Raw genomic sequence first — 16589 nt, forward strand, 5'->3', positions numbered from 1 at the left:
TGCCATGGCCAACTCTTATCTGCCTGCACATAATCCATATCCCTCCATTCCCTGGATATCCACAATCAGTATCTTTGGTGAAGTTACTGGGTACAAATGGCAAGTAAATAAAGCAAGCCACAAAGAACCTCCTCATCCAATTAGATTGAACAAGCGTTAAAGTAGCAGAACAAGTACTGAAAAAGAACAATATATTCAAATGGGCCAATTCATTGCAAAGACACTGAAAGAGAGACAACATGAATTAAGAAAGGGGAACAATATGACATAAAGGGGACAAAGTAAAGAGTGTTTAAAATTACAAAGAATTCAAACATGAAATAGTGAGGCCACAATTGTAACAGTTGATTTTCAAAGTCAGAGGGTTGTCTGGCAATAATTAACATCTTGTCATTAAAAGAGAACTTAGATTAAAGTGGACAAGATTTAAATTTCTCTGAAGTTTAATTTGCAACTACGACAAAAGCAGCAATTTTACAATGTTCAATGCATTTCAATGATGAGCCGGACAGCAACACGCCATTTCAGCAGAGCTACTGATGCATGTTTGTAACTGGATCAGTAACTTTTCACTTCAACTCTGTACCTCCTCCTCCTCAGCTGAAGTAGTGCAAGTTACAGATAGTACATTAGCTTCACTGTCACTTTTATAGGAATGTCTGAGCCAATGTGTGACAGGGATGAATGAATTGGTCTCACATTTAGGCCTCAGTGGTGCCATGGCAAAGATCAGAAACCAAATTACCTGTGAACATTGCCACGGGAGTTCAAAATATGTGCATATTTATAGCCCTATGCGGACATTATATTTAAACTGAGTCTTGTTCATACAATGCCATTTATATTACAATCCTAATTCTAAATATGAACCTGTACCTAAACTATAAATGTACATCTCCCAAACTTGGCTTCTAATATTTGTCTTGATCCTTTGGCAAAAAGATAGGATCGTGAAAAACTGTTATTTACGACAGATAGAAAATAGTATTCTAGGGGATTATTAAGAGGATGATAATGGGGGGAAACTGTTTCAAGGCAGGTTTATTTCAAAGGATTTTTGTCAAATTACTATTTACAGAATTAAGCAAACAATATTTAAATGTAAATACTGCTGCCTACATTAACAGTGGCCAGTCATAACAGACAAATGAAAAATATAAAACAGATTTGAAGTTTAAAAAACATAGTTGTAAACAATTATTTTTCTGAAAGTAGATCAAACTTTTAAAAGACTATAACAACCATTTAGATTCAATCCGGTAATCAAACTGACCAGCTCACCTTTACAGCTAATCTAGTAACAGCTTATTGTAAAATTATGTTGCTCCTGATGTATATTTACAAATATGCACTGTAAGACTTATGTACATTAATTTAACAGAAAAATAAATGCACCTTCACATGCAACATCACAGATTTGATTTATTTCACCTTTATCGTCTGTTGTCTTACTTCTCCCCCTCCCCCAGCTATAGACTTTGTAAATATGCTGCATATTACACTTGACCAATGCATACCTAACAATCAATTTTAGCCTTGTTCGTCATTATATTTTAATTAAACTTCATTGCTTGTTACTACATTAGAATATACTAGATAATCCAGGTTGGCTTGCTGCAACAAAAATATAATGCATTTCAAATCATAGGAAGTCATCAATAGTTGTGAAATGTGGAAGTGAGTACATACATTTTATTTTTCATTTGTTATGACTGCGCCTGGATATTCCAGAGAAATCTTTGTCAGTTAAGGTATAGATACTGCACCAATGTTATCTGGTTAAATCTCCTATTTTCATACAGGCAACAATGATTTCTGGTACAGGTGACAAATTTGAAAATTGTATTACAATGTTAAAACCAACAACACATTCCAAGATACTTAAAAAAATTGTGCTAAATAATAATTTCAAAATACTGAACATTTCACATGTATAAATATAGCCATCTGTACATTATATGCAAACCATTAGATTGTACGCTTTGGTAACATCAAGTGTCTGATGTTTTTCAGATGTTGACTTTAGTGCATTTGAAAAACCCAAACAAAACCTCAGGCAAAGAACATATGTCTTAATTTAACCTGTTGCATGAATTGTACTGGTAATTACTGGTTTGTCCACATAAATTTGAAATGACAAAATGTACAGTCATAAAGATTTATAGGAAAAGATAACATTGGTGGGTCAGTAAATGCACAATAGCAAAATTTGTAGATTTACTCATTACAAGTCTTTAGATCTTTGACTGATTAAAGGATGTCAGGTAAGTCAGTGTATGTTTTCACCATAATGCTGATCTGGCTGACAAAGATAGCACTATCGTACTAAAGGCTGACAATGTACAAGTGTTCGATGCTGAGGCTCCACTTTTTCCACCGTCTGGATCTGTGGATAAAACCAAAATATAAGCTGTCAGTAACACGGAAACGATTTGTAGTTCACATTGTACGAATCTTGTACAATGTTGGAAAATATACACTAAAATGAAAGCATTGTAAATAGTCCATTCTTTTCTCAAGAGTAGTTAGAATAGATTGCAAAAATATTCATTGTTATCTTACCAGACTCAGGGAGCACTGCAGATTTAGAAACAAGGAACTGCAGAGGCCGGTCAATGCACAAAAGGACACAAAGTGCTGGAATAACTCAGCAAGTCAGACAGCATCTCTGGAGAACATGGATAGGTGACAATTCGGGTTGTGACCCTTTTTCAGACTGCGCTATAGACTTCTTATAAATACCAATAATTTCTTCTAGCATTATAGATTTATTTCGTCATTTTTCAACCTTATGTTCATCTACTTACTAAAAAGAAATACATTTGAGAAAATACACATTATTGTTGAGTGAAAATAGCAGCAAAGTGTTTGGCCTTTTACAGTGAATATGTTACTGAGTAGCCTTCAGCATCAGTGAATGCTGGTTCTTCATTGAATGAACAGTTCTAGATGTTATTCTGAGCAATGCCATTGGCAATCTCACTGCAGACACATTTTCCGAGCTGATGCATCTACTGCTTTCAGACCTTTCTCCAGATTGCTGGGCCTTATTTTTATTTGTTTCCCTAGTCCTAGCTCAAAATAAAATGATTGTGTATTACAATGTGTGACTAAAATACTCATCTACCACTAGTCAGCAATTGAGTAATAATATTGAATACTTATTACTGCAGTATGAAACATAAAAGCACAATACCATTATGCATTAGTCAGTGTCTCTTTAACAGAGACCACGAGGGCATAACAAATGAGCAGGATAATTCTCCCTTTGGACGTCATCCATTTGCTTTTCTTACATCTATTTCTCCCATATCAACAACCAATTTTGTCTAATATGAAAATTCATTTTGGACGTCATCCATTTGCTTTTCTTACATCTATTTCTCCCATATCAACAACCAATTTTGTCTAATATGATAATTCATTTTGTATTTTGGGCACTGTTGGTGTGACAGAATTGTCCAATATCAGACACAAATTGATCTGTTACCAAATTGATCTATTTCATGTGTACGGAGGAACTGATGCTGGTTTAAACCAAAGACAGACACAATGGGCTGGAGTAACTCAGCAGGTCAGGCAGCATCTCTGGAGAAAAGGAATGGGTAATGTGTCGAGTCAAGACCCCTCTTCATGTTTGAATCAAATTTCACTCAGCATTTCAAGTTAAATTATTATTCTACATGATATTTTTTCTGTCCCCAGTACAATTTTATGCTTCTCAGATATGTGCTTCATCGAGGTAGAAATTGCTTTACAATTGCAGTATTAAATAATAACATTAATATTCTTCAATTGACTGAATAACTATGATATTTGTTACATTCCCACCAAGATCTCTAATTACTGTCACTTAAGATTAATGTCAAGCATCATACTGCCTATTTGGTGTAACAGTTTTCAGATGAAATTTCCCTTAACCAAAGCATATATATGATTCACAACATCTCCTCTATTATGTAACTGAAACACTTATTATAGAACAGGATTATTTATTTTCCATCATTGCAAATAGAGGAAATCCAATTTCGTTATTCAACGTCAGATGATTGCAAGAATTGAGATAGTATTCAGCCGAGATGTTGTGTTCTTGTGTCATCTCGTTGTTCTGACATGGAACACAAGAATCTATTCCAGTTCAATAAACTTCAGCCGGTTGTAGGAAGAAACTACAGATGCTGGTTTAAACCGAAGTTAGACACAAAATTGCTGTAGGGAGGGGGTGTTAAAGTTTTTAGCAACTGGGAGATCAGGTAGGTTTAGGCAGACTGAGCGAGCCTGCGCTTGGTCCCGCCAATATATATATATATATAGATATAGATATAGATATAACTTTAGCCTGTGCTGGTTAACAGTATACATTCATGCTATAACATTAAAGTTAGATGAAAGTTTCCTTTTTGACATAGGTTTCTTCGTTTACTGAATTGATTTTATCTTCCACAAACACAACAAAGAGGAGAAACCCTGCAGGAGACTCAGTTACTAATCTAATCAGTTAGTGATCTATCAGCTGATAGAATGAACTCCAAGAAGAATTTTGAATCATCATCTACATCCTGAGATCAGATTACAGCTTCCAAATCATCACCCAGCAATCTGCCCGACGCCAGAACAACTCCCTAATTGGGCTGTGGATCTGCATGAACAGACCAGGGAAATTCACCTGACTTTTTAGGTGGTTCCAGTGCTCAGCGCCTCCACTGCGAGTGCAGCAAAGCGCAGCAACTTACGCACAAATAGTTAGGGGGCAAACCCTATTCATGGAAATATGACATTGTTTAATTCAGAAAGTAATTGTAGCAGATAATGCCACTGACCTTTCACCTTAAATGCATAATCAATAATTAATTTTTTTGCAATAACACTTTAGACAGGGCGGCACAGTCGCCCAGCGGTCGAGCTGCTGCCTCACAGCATTATTGGCCCGGGTTTGGTGCTGTCTGTGTGGAGTTTGTACGTTCTTCCTATGACTGCATGAGTTTTCTCTGGGTGCTCCAGTTTCCTCCCACATTCCAAAGGGGTTGTAAGTTAATTGACTTCTGTAAATTGCCCCTAGTGTTTAGGATACAAAAGTGTTCTAACATAGAACTGGTGCATGGGTGAACGATGGTCAGCATCGACTCGGAGGGCTGAATGGCCTGTATCCATGCTATATCTCAAAACTAAACAAAACCCCTTGAGATTTTAAATGAGCTATATCTCATTTTACAATTTAAGACATTTTGGAAATATGGTTCCCCAGTGTGCTACTTCCTGTTTTTTTGAAGTCAATATGAAATATTCATCTCAAACAAAATAATGATTAACTTCTAAGAGCCTCATTTAGGACTAATATGCTTCACATAAAAGGTGTCAGTAAACTATAGTATTTCACATGAATTATATTTATACAACACGAAGATAGGGATGACTGAAATTTAACTTTGGTGGGTCCAGAGGAAATGGAATTCACCCATGAAAACCTTTTTGTTTATGAACAATGGTCACCTCGCCAAGGCAACAGCCACACAGATTTGCTTAGATAGTTAGATCTTTAATTACTTCTCTTGGAACACAGTATGAATCAATATAATTAACTTCCTAATATATACTGGAGGGATTCCAAGGGTGTACAAACATTTACAACTCTGTTCAGCTGCATCCTGGTGGTGGTAACCAAAGTCTTTAAAGAAAAAAAGAGTTTCATCATTGAGAAATAAATGTAAGAAAACACGAGATTATATTTGACAAAGCTCAGCCAGGAACTGTGGAGTTTGATCAGCTGACTCTTTGAACCCCCCCCCTTAACCAAAAGGTCATTAGTGTTTCTATCTGGGAGCAGTCTGTCACCCAACTCCTCCTGCTTCACAAGTGAATTTTGTCAGCCTGAAAAAAAGTATGAATTTTTGGAATGAGGATACCAACTCGGGAGAGTGAATATGAAATGTGATTCATGTGCCAATGTCCTTGGCCTTCTGATTGCCCAGTGGCAGAGTGTGAAAGGTTGAATGAGACAACCATAACATGTGCACTAAAGACTTCATGATTAAATCATCTGCTGTACGAGGTGTCCCTTAACATTAACTAATTAAACTGTCTGAATTAAAATAGGACATTTATGTTTCATAATTTACAAAGGCAAATACGAGCATGATAGATGAGCATTAAGAGCTGGTGAGAAAAAGTAGCAACAGGGTGAGATAATGTTTTGACACAAAGAACTGCAGATGCTGAAACCTTGAGCAATATACAAGATGGCTGGAGGAACTCAGTAGGTTAGGCATCATCTATGCAGTGAATCAATAGATGGCCTTTTGGGTCGGGAACGTTCTTCAGGCTGTTTCTGAATGTTAGAGACATTTAAAAGTTTACAATAATACAACTTTTGACAACTGTTCAGAATTGATCAAGTTCCACCCCTTTCTTGCCAGATGATGCAGGATGTTGGGGCCTGGCCTTTATACCAACAGAGGCCTGATGCTGTCTGTCTTGCGGCTGAACACCAAGCTCCAGAAACCAGTAAAATAGGTCCTCAGTAAAGGGCCCAGGAAAGTACAAAATAAAGATTCTGACATTTACTATCTCAGTAAATTTGTACCATCAAATCTTTCAGTGAATAGACAGTAGGACCTTCCTCAGAGATCTTGTTGAAAAGCTTGAACCAATCTTGGAACCACCTAGTGATCTATTTAAAATGCTCCACACTGCATGAGTGTTTTTTGTACGGTCTTTAGGAGCATCGCCTTAACCTTTAGCCTCAGTTTTGCTACTGAAATGCATCTCCTGCGATAAATAATATCTGGAAAGAATATTTGATCAATCACTTGAATATGAAGAAAAGGTAAAATAATTTACCACAGCAGATAATTCTATTAAACTGAAGGAATAAAGTTATCCTTTAAATACAGGATTTGTCCATCAAGAACCTCTTTTCTCTCCCTCTGCTGAAAGGACTTGTAGTCCAGTCCCTGGATGTGCCCATAACTTGCATTTCCTGGCAATCTCCAAATGCCTTAGGAGCAAATCAAGGCTAGTCAAGTTGGTGTAAAACCAGTCACATATTTGCCTGACCCTTTACTATGGGGTGAAAGGATTCCTTCTAAACATAACATCAGTGAACTAGCTGGGTTTTACAATTATTTAAATGTTAACAGCACTTCAATTCTTGAATTCTGATTTTTTTGAAATAGCAATATAGACTCAGGATTATTAAATCAATTATTATTCCAACCAATATACTATCCGGGGTATGCCATCTCTGTTTTTATCTACTTTAAACAGTTTATTGGATTTCATTAAATTATCTCGGATTTTCATCTGCCCTTGAGTAATCTTTTGGCCTTGCAACTAAATCAAACCGTACTGCATATTCTGCAGACATTCTGCAGAGCCCTGAAACTGCAAACCATACTCATAGAAAGTTCCAAGTTACTGGATCATAAATGTAATTTGGACTAAATGAATCACTTACATTAACTGGGCTTACAATTAAACTTCATTATTCAATTATCGGTTTAGCAAATAGAGCTGCTTAAATCAGCATTTTTGACAATTTGGGCCATTTATTAGGACAATTGTCGACACATTTATCAGTTTGTTGCTATTCACAGAAAATAACACGTTCCATTCAGTTTCTTGAGAGACAGATGTGCCCCTTGTTTATGACATTCCACCCAAGCTAATCCAGGTTTTAGGTACAGTGTGTAGTTTGAGGTTAATGTTTATGCATCTGCAAATGTATAAATCTCTTTTTACCCAATTTTCCACGGCTTGATTTCCACGGATACATAAACAATTTTACCTTCCACGTTCAAGATCTCACCAAAATCATTCCCCCCTGCTTACACTAAATGTTTCAAAACCAAGCCCATCATAACCTGAATGTGTAGCTTATGATAAAAGCTTCTTTGCAGCAATAGTAAATGTGCCCAGAAACTGGTTCAACCTTTTTTAGAGCACTAAACCAATAATGCTTCTGTCAAATCAGGTGATCTGTAAAAAAAAGGTGAAAAAGCTGGTTTAAAAAAAAGAATGCAGTTTTCACCCTGAAGCACAAGCGTAAACATTACTTGCAAGTTTCCAATAGCTGCGCTGACTGCCAGGGTGCAAGAAAGGCCTCGACCTGAAACATCACCCTTTCCTTCTCTCCAGAGATGCTGCATGTCCCGCTGACTTACTCTAGCATTTTGTGTCTATCTTCTGCCAGGACGCAAGTCAGGTTTAAAGAACACTCGTCATTACATCAAAGGGGGGAAGTGGGGAGGGGCTGTATTTGGTGGTGCCAGGGGGTTTTGTTTGGGGTGATTTGGGAGGGAGGGAGGGAGGCAGGACATAGGACTTTCCTGTGTGACAACATTGGTGCCCTTAATCACCTGAAGCTACTGCTCCTTAAGCTACTACAGGGGCAGTGAGCACAGCATCCAAAAACTAATGTCACATAACAGAGAGATACGATCATCTTCAGCTGAAAACACAAGTCCTGAGGAGATGGTGGGCATGAAATTAATATCCCATTGGGGGCTTGTCAAGTGGCCTGCTTTGCAATTTGCTGAAGTATAGCTCATTATTTAAGTGCAAGTGAAAGAAATGCAAGTCACAGCTCATTCCCGAGCAGTCAATATCTGCCTGTAAATGCATAAATCCCTGCTGGCAACAGGCTGACATCATCAGATGTGAATCTGATGCTGAGCAATATCGGCTGTGCGAAGGCAAATTGCTCCAAGAATTTGAATCCACATCTCTAGACCTACATTCCAGATCTCAGGATAACAGAGCAGCAACTTAAATGCTATGTTACTGCACCCTTAAAAACATTGAACAAAGTTAAAATTGAACAAAATAAAATTAAAGCAAATAAAAACACTTCTGTGGATTTTTTTTAAAGCAGAGCTTGATAGATTCTTGATTAGTACATGCCAGAGGTTATGGGGTGAAGGCAGGAGAATGGGGTTGAGAGAGAAAGACCAGCCATGATTGAATGGCAGAGTAGGCTTAATGGGCCAAATGGCCTAATTCTGCTCCGATTAAGTGATACTGTGCGGAAGAGTCATAGAGTGATGCTGTGTGGAAGCAGGCCCTTCGGCCCAACTTGCCCATACCGGCCAACATGTCCCAGCTACATGAGTCCCATCTGGCTGCGCTTGGTCCATATCCCTCCTATCCATATACCTTTGGGCTTATGAACTTCACAAAGTAAATAATATTTAGTGAAATCAATTGATAAAATATTGAAATGACCCGACTTTATTCCCCACCTGCCATTCACCTCTAATTGAATGAATTGGTGTAATGGTCTTACCCAAAGTATGTCCAGTGAGTGTTCTCACCAGGGTAAGACTCCATGAGGATGCAGCATCAGTGTGCAGTCTGGAAATTACTGGCTTTAGAGTTGTTGCTCATGTCCCTCAGTAAACAAAAATAGGTTATGTTTCAAAATAATTCTTTGTTGTCCAAGAGTTTGTATCTGTAGAGGTGCTTTGAACAGTTTATTTTCACAGATTGTACCATTTTCCATGGATGGAAAGGAAAGAGGTCATTCTCTTCCCAACAAGGATGCAGTAAATAAAAGGCAAACCACACTTGTTTTGATGCACTAACACGTCCAAGCTGACCATTCACATCCAATGACCATTATTAACAGATGGAAGAGTGTAGGTGCTTGAAGAGGCTCCTTCCCACTGCTATTTTAAACAGATTATTCATTTCACCGAGTTCATTCCAATTACCCCATCAACATATGTTGAATGTTACTGGTTTTCATTGACCGGGGTTTGAAAGATAGTTTCCAACTATGTTCTCTGCCCCTTCATATCATGAACAAAACTTAGGTTAAGTGAAAATTTAATTCAATAAATTCCTTCATTTTAGCAAAGATTTGTTTAATGAACATTTTCCAACTTCTGGAGACCTGTGGTTTTCTGCCTTCATGCAGGAACACAAAATTGGCCGGGATTAAGCAGAGAAATTCTTATAGTCCCATTAAAAACTTGCTGGCATTTACATAGAACATAGGGCCAGCATCTGTAGTTCCTTCCTACACTCATAGCACAGGAACAGGCCCTTAAGTCTGCAATGTCAGTGTTGATCTCAAGACTGCTTAAACTAATCCTTCTGCCTGCCCTTCCATTCTTTGCAAATTCATGTATCTATAAGCTTCTTAAATGCCACTATTTTATTTCCTTCCAACATTATTCCAAGCAGCATGTTCCAGGCACCCACCCCTCTCTGTGGAAAAAAAAACTTGCCCTGCATATTTCCTTTAAACTTTCTCATAGCCGTGCCCTCTTGTATTTGGCTATTTTGCATTGAGAAAAAAGGTTCTGACTGTTGATTCTATCTATAGCTCCCATAATTTGTTTAACTTCCAATAGGTCTTCCTCTCAACTTTATGCTCCAGAGGAAACAATTTAAGTTTGTCCAACCTCTACTTATTGCTAATATCTTCTAATTCAGGCAACATCCTGGTAAACCTCTTCTGTACCCTCTCCAGAGCCTCCAAATTATTCCTCTAATGGGGCTACCAAAAGTTCACACAATACTCCAAATGAGGCCTAACCAAAGTTCTGTAAACCTGCAACACGACTTTCTGACTCTTATGCTCAATGCTCTGACTGATAAAGTCAAGCATAACACATGCCTTCTTTGTCACTTGATCAACTTGTCCCAAAATATATTGTGGTGTTACATCAGTGAATTTGCAATTCAGACAGAAACATGCAGAGGTTTCTGAGAAAAAGAAATCAGAGCCAATATCAAATCTTAATGAAAACATAAAAAGTTAAAGCTGCTCATAAAACAATTTCTTCTCAGTTGTTGACTTTGATTACCCTTGCAGATAAACTGTTGGCAAAGGAACCTGAATGTAAACCTTGGAAAAAACATATCCTCAAACTTCACATTTATAAAAGAGATTTTCAACGCAAGTTCATTTCAGTCAGAGAAGGGGATGGTGTAAATTAAAAACAAAATCTATGTTGTCCTTGTCCAGATGAGACACTGAAACAATCGGCAGAGCTTATCAGCGCACGCATAATATACATCCAAAAAAAAAGGTTCCACACACGCATCCTGATCAGCTGCAGAGACAGCAATCTGCCAGCTGATCTAATCTGTCAGTGGAGGATCAGTGTTGTCTGACCCCAGTGTCTCCCTCTAACTGACTGCAGTTGCCCTACTTTCTTCTGCACTGCAGGAGAATGCTGAATAGGCAGAGAACGACACAAGAAGACACAACTGATCATCTGCGCTGATTTGCCCTCTGTGCATTCATGCGTGAACAAAACTGAGATTCACTTTAAAATGCCATTGCAACCAGGGGAAAAAGACATTTCATTTTGATGGCAATTTAAAAAACTTTTAAAATTAACTCTCTAAAAAAATGTTGATGTAGAACGGGCTCCTTGCCATAACATGACATATAATTCAATTAATTAATATATTTAAGAATATATAAAATAGTACATCCCAAAAAGGTTGCAACAGTTCAAATGAAGCATGCCTCTATTACGATGGAAAAGTAGAGGGAAACGTTACATGGCTCTTCCAAACACACTGTAGTTCCTAAAACCTTCTAAAATCCAGACAATGTTCCTCAATAATTGCTGCCTTACAGATTCTGGGTATAAACTGAATACATGCAGATTTCAATATTTTTTAACATCTTTTTTATGGCCTTCCAGAAAGAAAATTGTGATGTTTGGGGCATTTCATAGGAAGTTTAAAATTGAGATATAAGCAATGTAATTGTTGACAATCCAAGTGTTATCTCAATCAGAATTTGAACCTACGACCCGTGCACAGCTTGCTTACAAAATTTGATTTCTAGTCACCAGGCTGTCTATGATGCTGTGGGAGAAAGCTTTCCCTTTGTGCTTTGTCCAGCATGCTATGAAACAAGCTGGAAACATGAGTAGCTCGTAATTACAGTAAGACCACTATGGTTAGCCAAAATTAAACAGAAACTTTAAATTGTATATTCATGGTACTGTTCACTGTGCTCGAACGATGTTTAATAAATCTTGGTCATAGTTTTAATAGACTGGACCGAAATAGCTTATTTTTACTTCAAGATTTATATCATGTTTAGCCTACAAGCTAGGGAGGAATGAGATGCTGTTTGTCCTTTAAGTATGGAGAAATCAATTGACAAACTACAATTCTCTAAATGTTCACCAAATGTGGGTTTACAGAATATTGAGGGTGCGTATGCTATGATGAATGACTCACATTCTGACGCCCCAAAGCCTTTCCACATATACAAAGCATGAGTTGGAACACATAAAGGAATATTCTCTGCTCATTTGGATGAGTGCAGTTCCAGCAACATTCAACGCCTGGATTTGTGGCCCAATCGCTGCCTTGAACTTATGGTCCTTCCACACTATTACCCAGTGACCATCGCAGTCTGCAAAATGCACTTTGGTTATGTACCTAGGCTACTCAAGTCACTACTTCCCAAACTGTGACCTCTAATACCAAGGCCAAGACTAACAGATGCACCGGAGCACCAGATTCTCACAGGTTCACAAGTTATAGGAGTAGAATTAGGCTATTCGGCCCATTGAGTCTACTCCGGAATTCAATCATGGCTAATCTCGGCCTCCTAATCCCATTTTCCTGCCTTCTCTGCATAACCCTTGACACCTGTTCTAATCAAGAATTTCTCTATCTCTGCCTTAAAAATATTCACTGACTTGGCCTCCCTCTGTGGCAATGAGTTCCACTGATTAACAATCCTCTGACTAAAGAAATTCCTCCTCACATCCTTTCTAAAAGAGTGTCCTTTAATTCTGAGGCTATGACCGCTGGTCCTAGATTCTCCCACCAGCGGAAACATCCACTCCACATTCTCCTCCAGTTTCCATGCCATTTTGATGTGAAAATATAATTGCCTGATCTTCTTTATTGCTGTGTCCAAATCCTAGAACTCCTCTCCCAGCAACACTATGGGAATTCCTGCAGCAGAAGGAATGTAGCAGTTCCAAGTGGCTCTCCAACACCTTCTCGAGGCAATGAAAGATGAACAATAAACACTGGCCTTGCCAACAATGAACAGATGCTGAAAAATTAATAAACAAAATAATATTATACATGGTGAAGAGATCTACTTTAAATACCTTAAAGAAGAAAATATATAAATAGCCATACTAAGGAGTGAATTTTAATGTGCAGTGGGCTGGAACCAGCTTGAATCTTGTAGAGTTGTATGAGAAAAATACATAGAAATAAATAGGGTAAATGCACAAAGTCTTTGACCCACAAAAGCGAATCAAGAACCAGAGGACCGAGGTTTAAGATGAGCGGGAAAGATTTAATAGGAAACTGAATGGAAATGTTATCACACAAAGAGTGGTAGTCACATGAAACGAGCTGCCAGAGGAGCTAGTTGAGGCAGGTCCTATCACAACATTTAAGAAACATTTAGACACGTACATGGATAGGATAGATTTAGAGGGATACGTGCCAAATACAGGCAGGTGGGACTGGAGTAGATGGGGCATGTTGGTCAGCATGGGCAAGTTGGGCCAAAGAGAATGTGTTTACGCTGCATGGCTCTATGACTTTCAGCAAGTCAGCCATTCATGAACTGATTAAAACTGCAGGCACACACACAGCTAGATCTGTTGAGGTTCAGATTCATATTAAAATAAAATGAATAAACTTAACTGCTGTCGATTTATATTTGGGGTGAAGAAAACTGTATTAAAGTATGGATTCAATGCAATCCTTTGAGGACATCTGATGTTTCTCTTCTCACCTCTTTGTAAAATCTCAATTTCTACTGCACCCCTTTTCTTAGACTTAGTATTTGACCAGGATGTCCTCCCATATGTCTGCCCCCCTGGTATCACCTTTGAGCAACTTTTCATTCTTGGGTGATTTGCACCTGAACCTGAGTTCCAGTGTCCCATCTCTTATTTAATTGAAAAATATTTTCACGGACATCCTTGCTCAACAGTCTCTCTCAAGTAGCCTTCCTACTCCCATTATCTCAACCGGAGGCTAATTTCTGAGAGCCCTCACCACCGATCATTCCCAATTCCCTTCTAAATAAAAACCCCATTTTATTTTAACCTGTGGAATCATCCCTCCCTCTTTGTCTACCCTTGCTCCTCTGGCCCATGTTAGCTAACATCAAATTAGGTTCTGCTGCAAATTCTATACCCCCATGATCAATTTCCTCCCTTTTCTCAGCCACTAACCCAGGCCCAAATAAATCATCTGTAAATCCTCCAACCTAATTGAGGGTTTACAGATGAGCCCTATCTCTGACTTGTATCTTCTGTTTTACAAAGGCTTCCAATGTCTATATCTATTACATCGCCTGTCTCCGTCTCTGCCAAAACCTTCACACATTTTCCATCACCTCCGGTGACTTGTTCAATGCCCAATCTTTGGAAACACTGGTGATCTCTCACTAAATCTATTAATCACTTTCTCCCTTCACTCAACAACCTACAGATATTCAGCGAGATTATATAAAGTGTTGATGAAGAATTCATGCCCAGGATGACAAGGAGACAAGGGTTTCAACAGCAGAAGGCGACTCATGTGTAATTGATAAATGAGGCATGTTAACCCAACTGCAGATCAAATTGACTAATGATTCCAAGGGGTCATGATGGAGGGGAATGGCAGCGGAGGACTATAAATGTTACATTATATTTTCCATGTCCTCATCGAAACACAAAGCACATGAAAAGGAAAAGTTTGAATAGCAAGAAAGGATATTTTGTTGGTTCTTGTCAACAGATTTAAAAATATCTCAGAACAACAGATATTAATGGAAGTACTCAAGTTAGGCTGCATCTGTGGAAAAAAGAATCAGTGCTATTGTGTCAAGTCAAATACCTTGACTCAGTTCTCTTTCGACAGATGCTGCCTGACATGTTCAGTGTTTCCTGTAGTATCTGTTTATATTTCAGTTTACCAGCATCTGGAGTTATTTGATTTTCATTAACAGTATCTCATGTTTGTCCGGCCATTTTCCCCACTGTTTGCCATGACCAAAATATTGTTGACAAAGCTGGATGAAAGAATGGGTCCACTGGATATTCGCTGGAATTTAGAAGGATGAGAAGATATCTTATAGAAACATATAAAATTCTTAGAGGATTGGACAGGGTAGATGCAGTAAAAATGTTCCTGATGTTGGGGGAGTCCAGAACCAGGGGCCACAGTTTAAGAATAAGGGAGGTAGACCATTTAGGACTGAGATGAGGACAAACCTTTTCACCCAGATAATTGTGAATAGAAACATAGAAAATAGGTGCAGAAGTAGGCCATTCGGCCCTCCGAGCCTGCACCGCCATTCAATATGATCATGGCTGATCATCCAACTCAGTATCCTGTACCTGCCTTCTCTCCATACCCCCTGATCCCTTTAGCCACAAGGGCCACATCTAACTCCCTCTTAAATATAGCCAATGAACTGGCCTCAACTACCTTCTGTGGCAGAGAATTCCACAGATTCACCACTCTCTGTGTGAAATGTGGAATATGTGGAATTCTCTGCCACAGAAGGCAGTGGAGGCCAATTCACTGGATGTATTCAAGAGAGAGTTAGATTTAGCTCTTGGGGCTAAGGGAATCAAGGAATATGGGGAAAAAGCCGGATTGGGGCACAGATTTTGGATGATCAGCCATGATCATATTGAATGGCGGTTTGAAGGGCTGCATGGCCTACTCCTGCACCTATTTTCTATGTTTCTATGTTGTTGATTTTTCAGAAGCTGCTTTATTTCAAGTCAGTGCAACAGGGATAAACTATCATTGTAAAAAAGGCTACCTGCTGGAGTAACCGTGGGTCATGAGGCATCTCTGGAGAACATGGATAAGAGGCATTTCCGGTTGGCACCTTCTTCAGACTCGTTCTTCTTCTGATGCTGCTTAACCTGCTATGTTACTTCAGCACTTTGTGTATTTTTCTGTAAATCAGCATCTGCAGTTCATGGTTTCTTCATACATAGACAAAGAGCTTCTTGCCCTCATGTTTGCCAAGAAAGATATGACAAGGCCATTATGGAACAAGTCGATAGTGACATGATGGGAGGCTTCCCTTTCAGCGCAACAAGATTATAAATAAAAATGCAAGAATTAAAGTTGTAGAGCCTTACAGCATGGAAACAGGTCCTTCAGCCCATCTTGCCCATTCTGACAAAGATGCCCCATCCAAACTCATCCCCTTCCTCCTCCCTCATTGGTCCCATATCCTCCTAAATCTTTCCTAACCATGTACATATTCAAGTGTCTTTTACATGATGTTATTAAGAACCAAAAATATTTGTCATGGACATTGTATCTATAAAACTGGGACTTCATTACATTTGAAAGCTATAATTCAAATACATGTAAACTTCAAATAAAGAAAATAGTTAGATTTAAAATCCCAATTCTTAATTCTAGCAAAGGGTCAATGTAAGGTATGTGTTGCTTGCACTAAATATTACATCCATAATGTTTTGGGATCCAGATGATAAAGAAACAATTCAAAGACATTGGGAGAGATCCAAGTAGATGAAATGGGGGGAGGGAACTGTTGAGAAGTTAGCAATGTAACTGGATTGAAGCCTTGTGCACAATTCACCAACTCAGCATATTGCATGGAT

At 38.5% G+C, this 16589-nt stretch overlaps 1 protein-coding gene across 2 annotated transcripts in view; it reads right to left on the minus strand.

Moving 5' to 3' along the window:
* Window positions 1-425: 425 nt before the first annotated feature.
* Window positions 426-16589, minus strand: part of LOC129704532 (contactin-4-like) — a 796241-nt gene continuing 780077 nt past the window's right edge. For both annotated transcript variants that reach the window (XM_055647705.1, XM_055647704.1), the window contains one exon: window positions 426-2386. In XM_055647705.1, the coding sequence (XP_055503680.1) occupies window positions 2283-2386 (104 nt within the window). In that variant the 3' untranslated portion in view covers window positions 426-2282. The remainder of the gene's footprint in view (window positions 2387-16589) is intronic.

Source organism: Leucoraja erinacea, chromosome 16, assembly GCF_028641065.1.
Source record: "Leucoraja erinacea ecotype New England chromosome 16, Leri_hhj_1, whole genome shotgun sequence".
In the NCBI taxonomy this organism is placed as follows: Eukaryota; Metazoa; Chordata; class Chondrichthyes; order Rajiformes; family Rajidae; genus Leucoraja; species Leucoraja erinaceus.